Below are 18856 nucleotides of genomic sequence, written 5' to 3' on the forward strand. Positions count from 1 at the left end.
TCTCAGATAAGCTGCTTCATCAAAGGGTGTGCTCCTTGGCACATCATTAATCTTACTGGGCATTGCCTACAAACAGGGTGTGCTTAAAAGGGACCTGTGACCAAGGTGCCAGGCCAAAAAGGCTGGCGTCCAAAGCGCTGTTTCAGAATGTCCGGCTTCGTAGCTTGTCAGTACCTGCACTTCTTTTTACCATTTAAAGCACTGCTTGTACGTATGGTAATCTTACGTCCCGACCCCTTTCCTCCAGACTCATGGGACATCCCTCGGAACAGAGACTGGATATGGAGCGTGCTGCAAAGCAGCCATAGAATCTTTAGGCATGGGCCCGCCCTGCCAAGCCCTGTACGTACCTCTGCCACGTGCCCCACCCAACTGTCAGTCATTGTTTCTGTGTTGGATGGGGACAGCGTTGAGTGATCAGCTGCACCAATTGTGCTACAAATCATTATTTTGACCCCGCAGCACATGCCCAGCAGGTTCCACCGGTGTCGCAGGTGCCTCCGAGTCAGGGCTTCTTCACTTTATAAATTCTAGCATAAAGAAATCAGGCCTTGCACATTCTTAAAAATCCCATTAGACCTGCAGGACGAGTTCCTTAGTTTACATACTCAACCTAAGAGAAATGCACTGGCCCCAAGCTTACTGGTGACAAAATATTTACCAGTGCTTCTTGTAAAATGGTGCATATCGCCATAAGCAGACTTCATATTTGGAGCAACGCTGTCAAGCATGCACAGTGAAACTTATATTTGCCATTTACTGCAAACAAAGTGTGTTTGCAGTAAATGAAAAATACGTTCTAAACATCCCCATAATAATCAGCAACGTCGAGTATCATGCAAATGGTACTTGCCCTTCATAAAAAGTACTAGCCAATGCAAGTGGGCTAACAGATTTTGCGAGCCCTGGATATATATGTACAGTGATACGTTGCTTCCAAGGTAGGTTTGCACCAGATACAACTCCAATACAAATGCAGGAGCTTTAATTTCATAGCATCCTATAACTTGTTGTTTCTGATGAAGAACACAATAAGTGCCCTTCAAACCTAACATAATCATTCACAAAGAAATCAAAGTCTTATCATGTTATTGCGCTACTCTTGTGAGTACAATTATGTGTTGCCTTAGCAGGCTTTTATCCAGGTGTTGTACCATGGAAGCGCTTCCTTATGGTGTAATTCTGAAGGCAATAGTGAGTCAGAGGAATGACCAACATATTTGTACTTGTACTTCTTCCATGTACTGCTCAGATTTAGTTCCTGACCTGTTCCTTGCACGCAGGTGGCCGAGGCGAAGGTAAAGGCTGAGGAGGCCAAAGGGAAAGCTCAGTCTGCCCTCGATAAGGCTAACGACACCAAGGGCCGCGTGGAGAGGTCCAACAAGGAGCTACGGGAACTCATTAAACAGATCAAGGACTTCCTTAACCGTGAGTACCCAATGACAGGCGGAAACGATGCAGGTTGGTGGGGTGGCAATGAGGCCGTGCTCTTGTGCTCACTGAATGTGGACTGTCCTTTGGGAAAGTATGACTTCCCAACATGGTGGGGCCTTTAAAAGGTTGGCAGGGTTGGAGAAGTTTCGCTGGCACAGCGGATATAACCTGAGAGCAGAGGTGTTGCTGGGGGGGCGCTGAGGGGACTATGGCTCGGGATAGAAGCTCAGGGGCTACAACCAAAAGATTAGCTAGCCTCAAGTCCTGACTGTTTCAACATTAGCGTAGCCCCGGATCTTTTCCAGACCTTTTTGCAAAATATCGATAGGATTTTCCGTCCAACCACCTCTGATGAGCCAAACCTCCAATCCGTTCTTTCAAAACGCGAGGCAGTATGACCACGGCTGAAGGTTTCCCTCCCATCCTGCAGTTTACGGGTAAAGTCTAGTTAGTTGGCAGTGCATCCCGTAATTGTGTTTGGTGCTCAAGCTTCTGCACTTGGGAACAGTAAGAGCCAAAAACTGCTAAATGGAAAAAAAAGAGAAGCCCGCTGAAAAAACAGCAAATTCTCAAACAAAGTGAATCCATACCACTGTAACTAATTGAAGATGTATAGTGATTAAGTCAGGGGTTTGTATAGAAAATGCACATTTCTGTTTCTGAAAACTTTAAATGAAAATGAGTGTTAAGCATTTTCTCTAAATTATACCAGGTTTTGGCTTCAGAAATTGAAATCTGTTACAAACTTGCAGCAGTGTAAGCCTCATCATTGGATGAGGGTGGAGGCGCATTGCCGCAGTGTGTGGTGGCTATGGTGGCTCTTCTAGTGATCCATATGCATGTCGCTTTCAATTTTGGTAACTTCAGATCCATCTTTTCATATTTTGTGGCGGGCAGATAGTGGTGGGTCGATTGCTAATCAGTCATTCATTCTCTGGATTAGTTGGTTTCTGTTTATTTTGATTGAGAATGCTTCAAAGCACCTTGTTTCATAGTTTAAGATAAGGTAATTTAAAAATCCACTGTGATGTATAAGAGAGACCTAACTATATAGCAGTTATAAGGGTTATTGAGCACCCCATCATCAAGCATAATCTAAGTCAGGTATACAAATCTTAAGTGGAACATGCCAACTTTTCTGACTTTTTAACAGTTGCCAACGAAAACTAGTCTCAGAAAAAGGCCATGATCTGCCTGATCCCTGACAACACTGTATGTCTTTGTTCTGCAGAAGAAGGAGCGGACCCCGACAGCATTGAGATGGTGGCCAGCCACGTTCTGGACCTATCCATCCCGGCCACCCCACAGCAGATCCGACACCTGGCCGAGGAGATCAAGGACCGGGTCAACAGCATCTCCAACGTGGACACCATATTGGACCAGACCGCCGGAGACGTGCGGAAGGCGGAGCAGCTATTGCACGACGCCCGCAGAGCAAGGTGAGTAAGTCGAGGAGCTAGGGCTGCCTCCTCTGGACTTCTTAGGAATTCCCCGCCCCTTGAAGAAGAAGCCCAAAGGTATCAGCCAATCAAAGTGATTTGCTTCATTTATTGACCATATATTGGAGAGTTGGATATCACCCAGTACTGACCTGGTGAGCCTGCATACAGTGAGCGTGGTTTTGGTGTCCTAGATTGAGGAATTACAGAGAATAATGCATCGAAGATTACTGATGATATTGTTAGTCATTAATTTACCGGGTTCGGAAAATGGGGTGATCAAGGAAATTTAATTAGTTAACCACTCTCTTTGGGTATCAGACCGGTGAGGGGGGAATGATTTAGATACATGAGACAGAAAAGAAGAGGGGGAGGGGGATTTGACAGATAGTAGATAATAAGTATTCTTTAACGATGATGATTTGTTTTTCATATATCGCTTATTACTCAGCGCTGTACATAGAACATATTCACATACATTTGTCATCCCAACTAAAGTTGATACTCATTTAGCGAGTTCAGAAGGATGAAAGACTGAGGTAGCCTTGCTGGGATTCGAACCTGCGGCCTACAAATCACACAGAGCTCGCAGCAGCAAGTGCTCAAACCACTGAGCTATCTTACCGACTAATAAAAGACTAGACCATGCTTGTTTGACCAGGAAATGTTTAACACCAGGGAGGTGTCCTTTGTGGCAGTGTCATGTTATAGGTGTCTGTGTATCACACCCCATGGTGTGCTTCACAGCATGTCGCCCCCCAATTACAACCTCATGCTCACTTCAGTACAATTAGCCTAAAGGCTTAGCCACAACCTCCAAACGGGCCATTACTGGGTATTTCCTCTTGTTTAGGGCACTGGAAACAAATCAATTGGGCATTTACCCTGAACCTGTGTGCAGTGCTGTGCTGCTTCCCAGCTAGCTTCCGCTTTATAACATGTGACATGGGATAAAAACCCAGCATGCATAGAGAGAAGCATGCATCAGACACAGAGCGGTGAATTCTACCCTCTGAAGAGGGCCCAGTCCATCCGCCTCCGCCTGGAACCGGTGCACTCACGCTATTATTTCCAGGAAGTGAGCAGCGGAGAAGTGAGACGTGCGCGCTCTTCACCGGAACAAGGTGCGCGCAATGCCATTGTTTCCTGGAGCTTGGGACAGACCATCTTCATCTTTGGCTGAGGGTGGATGCGCACTGCCACCTCCTGCTGTGGCTATGGTGGCGCTTGAAGTGATTTCTTCCTATTTTAGGTGGTCGTAAATGCTGGAATTGTTTGCAATTGGTGAGGAACCGCCCTTTGGTTGCCGCATGGGCATGGTAATTCCGCAAGGGTGGGATAATACTGCACGGACGGTGGCAATGCTGGCTGGGTGGAGACATTGCCAAGCGTAACTATAGAAAAACTCTTAAAGAAAGAGATAACAAGGGCTAACTGTACTCGCCCCTCTTTTGCGCCTTTGGTTTATAATTAGGGCGCCATTATAACTATTGCGGTAATGATATTCGGGACTACTGTCCGTTTTACCGCATCACACGATTAACCACTATGTGCAAAAGGTGCCAGATTGTAAGTGGATATCTCACCTCTGCTTACTGTGGTAGTATTGAGTCGTTACTACCGCATGTGGTGCAACCGAATTTCAAAGGAGTGCAGTGGCGTGCTAAATGGCGATTAATGTCAACTTTGAGCCATACAGTGAATTGCAATATGCTGCTTTACTGTTACTCTTCATCTCCCTAAAAAACAAATGTGTAATGTCAGAAGCAGCACACGCCTGCTTAAGCGGCAAAAAAGTGCATCTAACGCCTTGGGTGGATAGCTCAGGGGCATCGCGCTGACCTTGGAAGCAAAACTACACAGAGCAACACAGGTTCGATCCCCGGTTCCGCCTTTAGAAACCTCTTGGTATTAAGCGCGTTATACATAACCAATTAAAAATAAATAAATCTACTGTTTTCTCATCCTGACAGTAGGAAATCGACATATGTTTTCGCATGTGTGTTCCGTTGTGAATGGTTCGTTTAGACATTACCACGTGCCATTTTTTTTTGGGCATGGTCAGAATATAGCAATGAAGTCAGAGTTTTAAGATACCCACATACAAAAAACCTATAATGAATTGAGATCATTTGCATAGTGTTTTAATCATGCCAGAAACCGACTGCACTTTTTCTGTTTCGATGACTTGGCAAGTGTTATGGGTGATCCTCCCAATGTGCATTGCCCCTTTAAGGGGATGTGTCCCTCCCACGTGTATTGCCCCTTTAAGAGGGGCCATGACTGTGTCATGACCCAAGCTAATAAAAGGAGCTCCTGCAGGCACGTGAGACAGAGCGGCTGCAGACTCCCAAAGTGGAACGACTGAGTCTGTGTCTCATTATCGATGTAGGCCTCAGGCCTACACATGGTGGCACAGGCCTGCACGCTCTGATGCCGTGGGACCCGCATGCCAGGATGGCAGCCGATGTCCGCACGGTCAGAGGCCTGGCAGGCTGTGACCCCACTTCATGGTGCTGATGCCCCATAGCACCGGGGGCCCTGCCGGATGCCCAGGGCAGGCCCCAACCCCCACACATAGTGGGACTGTGTTGTGCTAACAGAGATAGCACCCAGTGGCGCCTGCCGGATGACCATGGCAGGCGACCCCCAACAATGGCGACGAAGACCACGAGTCCACGTGCCCGCCCCTACTGCCAGTGAGTGGTGGGGGGGGGAGAAGAGCGTTCGACCCCACTGCGGGTCCAGTTTGGCCTGCGCCCCACCGCCGCGGCGTGAGCAATGTGGGCCCGGGCCACCCCGCAGTGAGGCGCACACACCCCCGCAGCATTCCGCCGTAAGATCAAGGTTGGTGCGGCCCCGAGAGGGGAGGATCCAGCCCACATCCCGCCCCGCGGCATGATGCTGCACCGAAAAACTGCCGACGGAGCCCCGGCGGCATCTCGCCGAGAGCCAACGGGTTGTGCTGCCTTGGCCCCGGGCAGAGTGAGACGAAGGGAAGACCTCTGGAAAGAAATTCACAGGTGGGTCCTCCCTGGCCGCGGCCCTCTGGGAGCTGGGTGCTTGTGCAGCCAAGGAGGGAGCCATCCTGCCCCGGTGGTATCTGGCTTGCTGATGGGGTGGGAGCCAGCCCAACCGCTGCGGCGCCCGCCGCCACATAAAAAAAAAAAGAAAAACGGAAATGCCTGGCGGCTTCCGCTGCCGCGAGGAGGAGGGGACGTCCAAGCCCCGCCGTGCTGCGGAGAGGGAGGGCCTGCAAGACCCAGGCTGCGACAGTAGCGATCTCCTGCGGGGGAGAAGAAGGGCCCGACAAGGCGGGTGAGTGGCGCCCGCAGCCCTCATCCAGGTCCCGGGATGCCGGGCAGCAGGATCGGCTGCTCTCGCCTCGGGCCAACGCCGGATGGGTCTCCGGCCTGCGGGCGGCGGTGCTGCCTCGTGTGGTGCGGGCGCCGGACCCCCACAAGAATCCCGGGCCCGGCGGTCGCAACAAAAAAATGTAAAAAAAAATTCAAAAATGGTGCTCCTGCCGGGAGCATTGCTGCTGTGCTCCGAGTGGGAGCTGCGGCTATTTCACCTGCAGCCCTCCCTGGGTGAAACACCAAGTACTCCTCATCAGAGCGAGGAAAATGAGGAGGAGTTTGCCCCCACCCTCCACGCTGTGCTGGATCACCCACAACCATTTCCACAACAAAAAGAGAAAAAAAACTGGTGACTGCTGGAAAAGTGTCTGCCTCGCCTGACATGCTATCCATGACACCAGTAATGGTGAGAGGGGCAGGGGTGTCACATCCTGGGACCAGCAGTGTGGATACTGTTCCTGCATGTGAGAGCTGATCAACAGGCATGGGGCTGCCCACACCACTCCCAGCGCCACACTACCAGCACTGCCCTATTACAAGTGACCCGCTAGCATGCGTGCGCACTCCTGCCTGGAGAAGAGAAGGTGTAGTGACATCTTGCCCCATGTCAGAGCATTAATGACGGTGTGCAGGGCCCTCTACAAATCTTGGGCCCGGCGGTGAACTGTACAGGGCGCTCCGTTTGGGAGAAGAAGCTGGGAGGTGGGTTCCCCGGCTCGCGGTGACACTGTCAGGTGACGTGACACCGCCAAAGCTCCCCGGCACCATCCCGGGGCCGATAGCAGTGTAGGAGGCGAGCTCCGAGAACCAGGCTACAACCGGCACCGCAGGAAGCTCAAGAGGACCCAGGCCTGGAGGCGGTGTCGCGCAGAAGCACCCAGCGCGGGACCCCTGGAAAACCAAAGACCCTGTCAATGAGCCCAGCCTAGTGGAGCCAATAAAGAAGTGCTCCATGCCTCCAATGCGAGAGGATCTGAACAATAAACATGTGGCTGCCCACTCCACTCTCAGCGCCTCATTACCAGCATCGCCCTGCCACGAGTGTCCCACAGCCTCATCCAGTCAGGAGTGTTGCACTGCCACAGGTGCGTGCTCCTGCCTGAAGAAGAAATGACTTGAGTACACCATAGGTGGCAACTGGATAGCCATGGTGTGCCCAACCGGGGACTTCCTCCCTCATGCTCATCAGAACCCGAGTAGGAACATTTCAGCATCCCACGCCCTGTGCAGTGTACTCCGGGTTGCTTCACTGTCCTACGCCCTGGGCATTGTACACCGGGATAACAGTACCATCGAGTGAGAGGACAAGCCAACAAGGAAGACTCTGTGCCCGCCCTGCAAGGGGCCTCGACATCTTGCCACGTAAGTCCCCACTGGATCATCTGAGGACCAAGGAGTGGAGGTTGGCCGTGACACTCCCATGAAGAAGTGGTGCCCTGGGCAGGTCGGGATGAGGCCATTCAGTCCAGAGGAATGTGAGCGATCACGTATGCCATGTCGACACTAGCAGCGGGCCAGTAGAAATCCGCCAGCACCACAGCGTTATTCCGAGCACAGGGCACCTGAGTAGGTTGCACTACGTGGAAGGGACGAATGACTGTGCACCAATGACTGCCCTGTACCATTGAAGTCTGGCATCGACCCAGCACCAACCATGGTCTCACCATGGCCAATATGGGACCTTCACCCTCACGCCACTCACGGGTCACAATTGTGAGTACCGGGACATCCAGTGTTCTGGGTGCTGCAGAGCTGAACAGCGCATGGGGCCCCCAAATCCGAGGAAGGGGCATTAGATGCTGTCAGGTGATCCGAAAGGGCGGCTCCCACTATGCACCGGTGACGCGAAATCCAGCAGCGATGCCAGCCGGACAAGGAAGGGGCACTGTAACAACAAGAACAAAGGTGGGCCGACCCACAGTGAGGTGGTCACCTCCCGGCACAGTGCCAGCAGAACACAGCGGAACAAGAGCCACCCTGCCTGCCAGACTGGTGGGCCCAGACCGCGGGTCACCAAGGACACCCTGCATGCTACGACATCGAAGGTCCGTGTGACGTACAAGCAAACCAGAAAGCCCTGGACCCCAACCCCAGGGGTCAGTGCATCAGAATAGAAGTGAGTCGCAGCTCAGCATGAGGGCTTGTGCGCCCGTGTGCGGTCCTGGGGGAAGGAGACACTTCGGACTGGGGAACATCGACGGAGAAGGGGCAGGTGATGACCGATCACCCCGTGCCTGTCAGGGTCCGGCTTGACTGAATTCCACAGGAGCTGATGCTGGCCCCACAGACCCTCACCAGGAGTTCACCTCTCAACCCTTAAATATAAGCTGAGCTGAAAACCCCAAGAAAGGGAAAGGGGAATTTGTAGAAAATAACAACAGAGACACTGCAGCCCTGCAACCGTCTGGTAGGCTCTGGTATCTGTGGTAAACAAATACACCTGGTTACTTATATGATAAGAAAAACTTCTTTTCTAAAATTATTCTAAATAAACTCTAAACTCTTTACCTCTTAAACCTCAGTAAAAGACTTACAGGCTAGTAATCTGTGTGGAATATCTTGTAAATATATCTTGTGTTGTGCATATAGTTCAAGCCACTCAAGTCTCTTTAGAATCCTAAAGTGATGGCCTTTGCAACACCTTTTCAGAACTAGATATTCTTCTTGCTTCAAAGTTCTTTTAACCTTATGTAGTTTTCAATGCTTTCATAAATTGCAGTCTTTCTCTGAAGTACTGAATTCCATTTGCATAAATTACATTAAATAATATTCTTTAACTTCCTGGAATACTGCTTTCCTTCTGCGTGTGAATTGTTTCCTTATTTACACAAAGAACGTATAGTTTCTCCCTTAATAAGCGTGTGCGATAAACACGTGAAATCAGAAGACGTGAAGAATTGTCCTCGCGTTTAAAATAAACACGCGATTCTTTACAAAACCCGCGCGCGTGAAAAAATACGTAAACGCGATAAAAAATAACACGCGCTGGTTAAAATGGACTCGCGCTCTATTGCAAACCAACACTTGGTCGCAAGCAAACGCTTTCTCATGAGATGTCTTTCACGTAAAAAATGTACACGCGCTAAAATCCACTCGCGCAAATCTTTTGGGCACGCGCTCTATCGCAAAACAACACGCGCTTTCTCATGAAACGTCTTTCACGTTAAAAATGTACAGGCGCTAAAATTCGCTCGCTCAATTCATTTGGGCACGCGCTCTATCGCTCTGAATACCCGCGCGCTTTCAAAAACACGTATACGACGACTTGCGAGCTCGCGCACACATTAAACAGTCTTGAAGAACATTACACGCAGTTAATAAACTTTAAACTCCTACGCACTATCTTCAAGCTTGTTTTCCTTATAATAACTTTAACTGTAAATGTCTCTTTTCTCAAATGAATTTGAAACTTGTTAACTCTTTAAGTTTTCTTATAAAAGAAAATGAAAGTTCACTGTGACAATCTTAAAATCTTTAAAAGAACGATCCCACCTGATGACTTCTTGTTCAAACTGGATCAGCAAACGATATTCTTACTTCTTTGGTAGATTTTCTGAGCTCTGAAAATGCCTTACTTAAGGAGCTTAACTAATGTACAACCAGCCACCGAATTTCTCTGGATGAAAGGCAGTTTAGAATCTTGCTCACCTCCCAAGAATCAAACCCATTGTCCTCTCCACCAATCAGGCAAACCAAACATATCATTGTTCCTTTAACCAATCAGATTAAGTTTCTTTTGCTCCATCTTGACTTGGGCAAGCACAATGTTAATTCTATGTACAAACTCTTCCTGTTACTAACCCAGCCGGTTCTGAAAGCCAAACTAACCCAACCAGCTCTGAAGGCACAATGTTAATCTTGTTACTCTTCCTGTTACTAACCCAGCCAATCCTGACAGTACCCCCCTCTTCAAAGCCCTGTCCCAAGGCCTGGCTTAGCAGGGAACCTTTTGTGAAACTGTTTTATCAATTGAGGGGCATGTACATCTACTTGATCCTCCCAAGATCTTTCCTCAGGACCGTATCCCTTCCAGTCAGTAAGATACTGCAAGGTACCTCTAACAATCCTGGAATCTAAGATTTTCTTAACTTCAAACTCTTCGTCATTTTCCTCTGTGTAAACTGCTGGTGGTGGTTTTCCCAATCTAGTTCCTAACACACAAGGTTTCACTAAGCTGACATGAAATGTAGGGTGACTTTTTGTAACGCTCACCTGATTCCCGTAGAGACGCCGGTCTTGACTGGGCGTATACCGTATCTTCAAAGGTGATGTGTAACACACGGCTGGCTCTTTGGGCTAGACCTCTGTGCACTGTATTTCTGACTTGAAGGGTAAGATGTCTGCAGATAGAAAATATGGGATTAAGGAACTGGGTTATTGAATGTCTCTCTCTTCTTCCCTTTCTCTTCTCCTGTAGAACCCCAAAGGTTAACGCTCTCATCTTAGGTAAGTGAACGCCGTGCTCTCCATCTGCCTCGGGGCAGGGTGCTGTAACCAGTTTCTTCACTGGCTAAGGGGAGCAGGCCTCTTGACTTCAGAGGACTGCTGTCCGTCGTTTACTGCACGAACGGTAAGTTTCGAGTAATTCTAATGTCTTTAAAGTCTTTAGTAATGATGTTTCCTGTTTTGCAGGGTTCCGGCGATGGCGGATGACAGGCTAAAGTGAGTTGAAGATGGAGCCCGTGTGATGAATAGAAGCGCCTGGAAGCACGTAAGTAAGCGCTTGTTGCCTGCTTCACGATGCGCTCTAACTGTCTTTTTATTTTTCAGGTACAAGTTCGGAGCGGCTGCAGGGTGCCGGAATACCCACTGGGTTAGATGTGGAAAGGAGTAATGGCACGTGAGTATTAAAGTTCCCCAATGTCTTTAAACGCACCTTGTTTTGTCTTTCAGATGCGGGATGCAGCGCCGAAGGCCTCCGGAGCGTGCGAAGAGTTGGTAAGCCTTTGTCTTTCAGATGCCGGAATGCAGCGCGAGGCGTTGGTGACAGCCGATGGACCAGGTAAGTGAAGAGCTGTCACTGAAGCCCGTAATGCTAACCTGTTCTTTCTTGTCTTTATAGGTGTTGCTGAAGACTGGATTCAGGATGGTAAGCCTTTTTCCTTAGGCCCAGGATCAGATGCAGAAGACACGATGAGCGTTCTGCTGCAGAGGATGCAGAATAACGCAAAGCAAGATTCATCCATCGGGTGTGGTTTAAATAGCCTCCTGTAGTGCTTAGGTGTCTCCTTCCACATCCACGCCTAGGTAAGAAAAGAGTTCCTGCTTTCCAGAAGAGTTCCAGTGTTCTGAATCTAGGGAGTGGCTCCTGCCCCACCCAACAGGAAAAGTAGTTCCAAACAGAAGAGGATCAGAGGCTCAACTGGCAGGCAAGTAAGCAGCATGGTCTGCTGCAGGTAAGTCCACCCAAGCATTATGAGCCCGGCGCTTCCAGCGCTGGGACTGGGCATATTTATGAGCCTGGTGCCACTGGCGCCAGGACTGGGTCCAAAAGGTCCCAATTGGGACTGGTTGGCACTCGGAACCTGGGTTATGGATCTGCTTCCAAGGGAGTTGGGAAAACCCTGACCTTTTGGAAGCAGAGATCATGACAGTACCCCCCCTCAAGGCCCCTCCCAAACCGGGCTTCTCCGGGGGTTTTGGCTTGTCAGGAAATGTTCGGTGAAATCTTTTGATTAGGCAAGGAGCGTGGACATATTCAGCAGGTTCCCAGGATCTCTCTTGGGGCCCGTAGCCTTTCCAGTCAATTAGGTAAAATAGTTTAGATTTGGAGATCTTGGAGTCCAGAATGCTTTTGACTTCAAACTCGAGTTCTCCATCAACTAGGATTGGTTTCGGAGATTTAGTTAGTCGGGTTTGAGGTTGCACGGGTTTTAATAGAGAGACGTGAAAGACCGGATGTATCTTCATGTGCGGGGCCAAGTCCAACTTGACCGCTACCGGGTTTACTATGGTAGTGATGGAATAGGGACCAAGGTATCTTGGGTTGAATGTGCGTGGCCCTTTTAGAGGTAGATATTTGGTGGATAACCAGACTTGATCCCTTACTTGATATTGAGGGGCTTCCTTCCGATGTTGATCTGCTCCTTTCTTGTATTGTTCTTTAGCCCTTTGAAGGTGAGAAACAGCTTCCTTAAAGGCTTGGGTGATTGTAGAATGCAGGTAGTCTACTGCTGGTGTTTCAAGATCTTGGAGGGAATCCAACTCCGAGGTTCGAGGGTGACTGCCGTACAAAAGAAAAAACGGGGTTTTCCCAGTTCCCGAATGGACAGAGTTATTGTAGGCATATTCGGCTATCCAAAGGATGTCTTTCCAAGTTTTTTCAGTTTGTTGCAGCATGCAGCGTAAATACTGTTCCAGAGTTTGATTGGTCCTCTCGGTTTGTCCGTCGGTCTGAGGGTGGTGACTGGTCGATAGTCTCACATCAATTTGAGCCGACCGACAGCAACTTCGCCAAAAATGAGAAATAAATTGACTTCCTCGATCCGAAATTAGAACCGAAGGAAAACCGTGCAGTCGGACGATGTTTTCGAGAAATTCTCGGGCCAGAGTTGCTGCTGTTTGCAAGCCTTTGAGCGGAATGAAATGCGCCATCTTGTAGAATAAGTCCTCGATTACTAGAATCGTATTTTATCCGTAGCATGGAGGTAGATCGGTGATGAAGTCCATAGAAAGCGTATGCCAAGGGCGAGGTGGGATGTCAATAGGGCGTAAGAGGCCTGCTGGTCTTTCCTTTTGACTCTTCTTTTGGGCGCATACTCCACAGGACATTATAAAGTCTCTGATATCTTTTTTCCAAGACGGCCACCAGAAGTAGCGCTTGATCTTTTCTGAGGTCTTGGCCATACCGGGATGTCCTTCCATTAAAGAATCGTGATAACAAGAGATTACTTTTTTCTGTAAATCTGTGCTGGGTAGGTATAATCGTTCTTGGAAATACAATAAGTTGTCCTTTACTGCAAAGTCCTTTCCCTGCAGATGCCAATTCTGTATGTCCGCTGGAGTTACAAGTTGCCTGGCTTTATCCTTAACTTCCTCTATGGATTCTGTGGCGATTACACCCAGAATTCTTTGTTCGGGAATGATTGGTACAGGTTTAGGGTTGATCAAGTGTTCTTCCACTCCCATCCGAGAAAGGGCATCAGCTTTACCGTTCTTTGTACCAGGTCGATAGGTAATTATGAAGTCAAACTCGGCAAAGAATAATGCCCAACGGAGTTGTTTAGAGGATTGGGCTTTTGCGGTTTTCAAATATTGCAGGTTTCGGTGATCCGTAATCACAGTAACGGTGTGTCGGGCCCCCAGCAGATAATGCCGCCAAGCCTTAAAGGCAGACTTGATAGCCAGAAGTTCCTTGTCAGTAATCGTGTAATTGATTTCAGGAGGCGAGAATTTGCGGGACCAAAATGCCACGGGATGCAACTGATTGGTTACCGGGTCCTTTTGTGATAGCACTGCCCCCATGGCAAGGCTTGAAGCATCAGTTTCCACGATGTAGGGGAGTTCGGGGCGAGGGTGTTTTAAGATTGGTGCAGAGATAAATTTAGTCTTCAAATCCTGGAAAGCTTGTTCCGCCTCGGTAGACCTTTCAAAACGTTTGTTTTTCTTTAACAAGGCAGTGATGGGCTGGACTATTCGAGAGAATTCGGGGATAAACCTGCGGTAAAAGTTAGCGAAGCCTAACATGCTTTGCACACCTTTTACGGAGGATGGTGATGGCCATTTGAGAACTGCATCGACCTTCTTTGAATCCATACGCACTCCGCCAGGTGATAATATGAATCCCAAGAATTCAACTTCAGTCACGTTGAAAACACATTTTTCCAACTTAGCGAAAAGTTTGTGTTGACGCAATCTTTCGAGGACCATTTTCACGTGTTTTCGATGTTCAGATTCCGATGAAGAATAAACAAGGATGTCGTCAATGTAAACGACAACACACACATCTATGAGCTCTCTGAGGACATCGTTCATAAAATATTGAAAGGCGGCCGGGGCATTGCAAAGTCCGAAGGGCATGACCTGATATTCAAATAGCCCATACTTGGTGCGGAAGGCCGTCTTCCATTCATCGCCCTCTTTTACTTGTACCAAGTGGTAAGCTCCTCTAAGATCCAGCTTTGTATATATGCATGCTTTTCTGACTTGGTCCAGGAGTTCAGGGATCAAAGGTAACGGATATCTATTCTTAACGGTGATCTGGTTCAGGGAGCGATAATCTATACAAGTTCTAAGGTCTCCTTCCTTTTTTGGAACGAAGAACAAAGCTGAAGAAGCAGGGGACTTGGAAGGACGAATAAACCCATTTGCCAGGTATTGATCCAGGTATTGTCGAAGGTGAAGGTTCTCAGGCTCGGTGAGGGCATAAATTCTACTACAAGGAGGAGTAGATCCAGGTATCAGGTCTATCTGGCAGTCATAAAACCTATGAGGAGGTAGAGAGTTAGCCTGATCCTTCCGGAAAACATCTTGGTATTCTAGGTATTCGGGAGGTAACTGGGGAGTCTCTGAAGAAATTGCTGCCAGTGCACCACCAGGTGGAGGGTGACAAGTAGAGACACATTCTGGAAACTGGACCGTTCTTGCTCGCCAATCGATCAGAGGATTGTGTTTCTCTAACCAAGGTATTCCGAGAATAATCTGAAACTGAGGGGCCTTGATCACATCGAACACGATCTTCTCATGGTGTCCATCTTGACTTACTAGCGTCACCTCTTGAGTGGTATGCGTTACTGGCCCGGAGGCTATCTCCGTACCATCCACCATAGTAATGACGTCCTTTACAGCCTCGGGACAAAGAGTTAGATTCATCCTCAAAACCATTTCATGATCCACATAATTGCCGATGGCACCGCTGTCGACGTAAGCTTCAATTGCATGTAATCGATCCGGATTATCAGGGCTAATGAGGACCATAGGTATCACGAAATGCGAGGTCACGGAACTGGTTTTCACGCTCGGCAAGAGGACCTCTATTCTTGTCGGGCGAGGTCGTTTCCCTGCTCCGAGTTTGTAACTTTGGTAACTGCAGCTCCTACTGCCTTCTTGGCAGGTTTCACCGGACAGTCTCGAAGAAAGTGCCCTGAGATTCCGCAATAGAGGCATAATTGCAACTGTTTTCTCCTTTCCCACTCCTTTTGTGTTAGAGGACCTTTCAGACCCCCTATTTGCATGGGTTCCCCGGAGTCTACTCCTTTGGAAGGAGTTGGCGGTTTGGAAAATACTCGAGCATCAAACTTGGAACGATCGGCCTTCCTGTTCTGCAGTCTGTGATCTATTTGAATGACTAAGTCTATATAGTCCGAACAATCTTGTGGGGGATTCACTACTTGGGCTAACACATCTTTGAGCTCTCCACGTAGACCTCTATAAAACAGCGTAATCCTTTTGTCCTCAGGCCATTGAGTTTCCACTATTAGTCTGTTGAAAGACGCAATATAAGCCAAAAGGTCTTGATTACCTTGTCGCAACGAAAGAAGCTCATTGTCCAAGGCCTGCCCATGTGAATGTCTTGCGAACAGTTTTTCCATACTGAGCTGAAAAGCTTGAAAATCATGGAGGACCGGATCATCTTGATTTACTAGAGGGATCGACCAGTATGCCGCATTGCCACTAAGGTACGAAAGCACGAAAGCTACTTTAGCTTGATCAGTTGGAAAGGCTGCTGGCCGGCATAAGAAATGCAACCGGCACTGATTGATAAATACTGCAAACCTCTTTGGGTCACCAGAAAATCGTTCGGGCGGAGCCAGAGGTACATTCCCGGGTAGGTTGATCTGCACTGGATTCATAGAGGATGTAGAAGGAAGATTTCCCCCAGATGCGGGTAACGGGGTCTGTCCGGTTTGTGACTGTAGCAATTGTCTAGCGAGATCATCTGTTCGTTCCTTGGAAATAATCAGTTCCCTTCTTAGAGCGTTCGTTTCCTGACGGGCTGCATGCACTTCTGCCCTTAGTTCCCCAAGTAACTGGGCTAGCTAGTCGGTATCCGAGGTTTCCATAGCGCCTGGACAGGAGTTTTGTGGTAGGCTTTGCGTTCTGTAACGCTCACCTGATTCCCGTAGAGACGCCGGTCTTGACTGGGCGTATACCGTATCTTCAAAGGTGATGTGTAACACACGGCTGGCTCTTTGGGCTGGACCTCTGTGCACTGTATGTCTGACTTGAAGGGTAAGATGTCTGCAGATAGAAAATATGGGATTAAGGAACTGGGTTATTGAATGTCTCTCTCTTCTTCCCTTTCTCTTCTCCTGTAGAACCCCAAAGGTTAACGCTCTCACCTTAGGTAAGTGAACGCCGTGCTCTCCATCTGCTTCGGGGCAGGGTGCTGTAACCAGTTTCTTCACTGGATAAGGGGAGCAGGCCTCTTGACTTCAGAGGACTGCTGTCCGTCGTTTACTGCACGAACGGTAAGTTCCGAGTAATTCTAATGTCTAGTAATTCTAAGTCTTTAGTAATGATGTTTCTTGTTTTGCAGGGTTCCGGCGATGGCGGATGACGGGCTGAAGTGAGTTGAAGATGGAGCCCGTGTGATGAATAGAAGCGCCTGGAAGCACGTAAGTAAGCGCTTGTTGCCTGCTTCACGATGCGCTCTAACTGTCTTTTTATTTTGCAGGTACAAGTTCGGAGCGGCTGCAGGGTGCCGGAATACCCACTGGGTTAGATGTGGAAAGGAGTAATGGCACGTGAGTATTAAAGTTCCCCAATGTCTTTAAACGCACCTTGTTTTGTCTTTCAGATGCGGGATGCAGCGCCCAAGGCCTCCGGAGCGTGCGAAGAGTTGGTAAGCCTTTGTCTTTCAGATGCCGGAATGCAGCGCGAGGCGTTGGTGACAGCCGATGGACCAGGTAAGTGAAGAGCTGTCACTGAAGCCTGTAATGCTAACCTGTTCTTTCTTGTCTTTATAGGTGTTGCTGAAGACTGGATTCAGGATGGTAAGCCTTTTTCCTTAGGCCCAGGATCAGATGCAGAAGACACGATGAGCGTTCTGCTGCAGAGGATGCAGAATAACGCAAAGCAAGATTCATCCATCGGGTGTGGTTTAAATAGCCTCCTGTAGTGCTTAGGTGTCTCCTTCCACAGCCACGCCTAGGTAAGAAAAGAGTTCCTGCTTTCCAGAAGAGTTCCAGTGTTCTGAATCTAGGGAGTGGCTCCTGCCCCACCCAACAGGAAAAGTAGTTCCAAACAGAAGAGGGTCAGAGGCTCAACTGGCAGGCAAGTAAGCAGCATGGTCTGCTGCAGGTAAGTCCACCCAAGCATTATGAGCCCGGCGCTTCCAGCGCTGGGACTGGGCATATTTATGAGCCTGGTGCCACTGGCACCAGGACTGGGTCCAAAAGGTCCCAATTGGGACTGGTTGGCACTCGGAACCTGGGTTATGGATCTGCTTCCAAGGGAGTTGGGAAAACCCTGACCTTTTGGAAGCAGAGATCATGACACTTTTGATACTTGCGGGTAATTTCAGTTTGATTGCTACGGGATTTATTATTCTTTCTATTTCAAATGGACCAATAAATCTCGGACTAAATTTAGTTCTTCCCTTTAAACGTAGGTTTTTTGTGGACAGCCAAACCTTTGACCCACCTGATAATGTGGTGCTTTACGACGTTTCTTATCAGCAAATGTCTTAAATCTTAACTTACTTTTTTCCAAAGTTTCTTTAGCTTTCACTAAACCATCTGTAATACAAGTCAATCGCTGCTCAACCTCTGGATTGGAATACTCAGATGGCAACACTTCTTTTAAAATCGTGGGTGGAAACCATAATTGCTAAAAAATGGATAATACTTAGTAGAATCCTTGACAGAATTGTTATAACTAAACTCTGCTAGCCAAAGAAGATCTATCCAACTTCCTCTTTCTTGCCAAAAAGCTCTAATATATTTTTCCAACTCCTGATTTACTCGCTCTGTTTGGCCGTTGGTATGTGGATGATAACCTGAAGAAAGCTTTACCTCAATTCCCAAATCTGTACAGAAAGCTCGCCAAAACTTAGAAATGAACTGAGACCCTCGATCTGATACAATTTGTGTTGGTAGACCATGTAATCGTACCACTTCTTGCGAAAAACTTTTTGCCAGATTCCTTGCAGAAGCCTCTCCTTTCATGGGAATGAAATGCCAAGCTTTAGTTAGTAAATCCACAACTACTAATACTGTAGTGTAACTTTGATCTTTAGGAAGATCTACAATATAATCCATAGAGATTGTAAACCAAGGACTAGGGGGTACTGGTAACGGATTTAATAACCCAGATGGTTTTCCTCCTCCTGACTTTACTCGAGCACAGACTTCACATGTTTTCACATAGTCTTCAATATCCTTTTTCATTTATTTCCACCAAAACTTTCTTTCAACCAGTTCAATAGTCTAACGAATTCCAGGGTGACCCACCAACTTGGATTCATGACATTATTGCATAATTTCCTTTTGCAGTTCCTTGCTTGGAAGGTAAATTTTAGAATGGACACATGGAAATCCTTCAATTAAATGTCTTCCAGAATCTTCCGCTAACCAAGATTGAATTTCATTTTCTGGTAATTCCTTTTGAATCTTTTTAAGAAGCTGATTCTCTTCCTTTGTAGTACTTAGAATAAATTTTTCTTCTGCAATCACTGGTTCTGGT

At 48.0% G+C, this 18856-nt stretch overlaps 1 protein-coding gene across 2 annotated transcripts in view; it reads left to right on the forward strand.

Moving 5' to 3' along the window:
• Positions 1–18856, forward strand: part of LOC138566226 (laminin subunit beta-2-like) — a 594957-nt gene that overhangs the window by 533810 nt on the left and 42291 nt on the right. For both annotated transcript variants that reach the window (XM_069643287.1, XM_069643286.1), the window contains 2 exons: positions 1284–1428; positions 2666–2873. In XM_069643287.1, the coding sequence (XP_069499388.1) occupies positions 1284–1428; positions 2666–2873 (353 nt within the window). The remainder of the gene's footprint in view (positions 1–1283; positions 1429–2665; positions 2874–18856) is intronic.

This window comes from Ambystoma mexicanum, chromosome 2p (genome assembly GCF_040938575.1).
Source record: "Ambystoma mexicanum isolate Mex_15411 chromosome 2p, UKY_AmexF1_1, whole genome shotgun sequence".
Lineage (NCBI taxonomy): Eukaryota > Metazoa > Chordata > Amphibia > Caudata > Ambystomatidae > Ambystoma > Ambystoma mexicanum.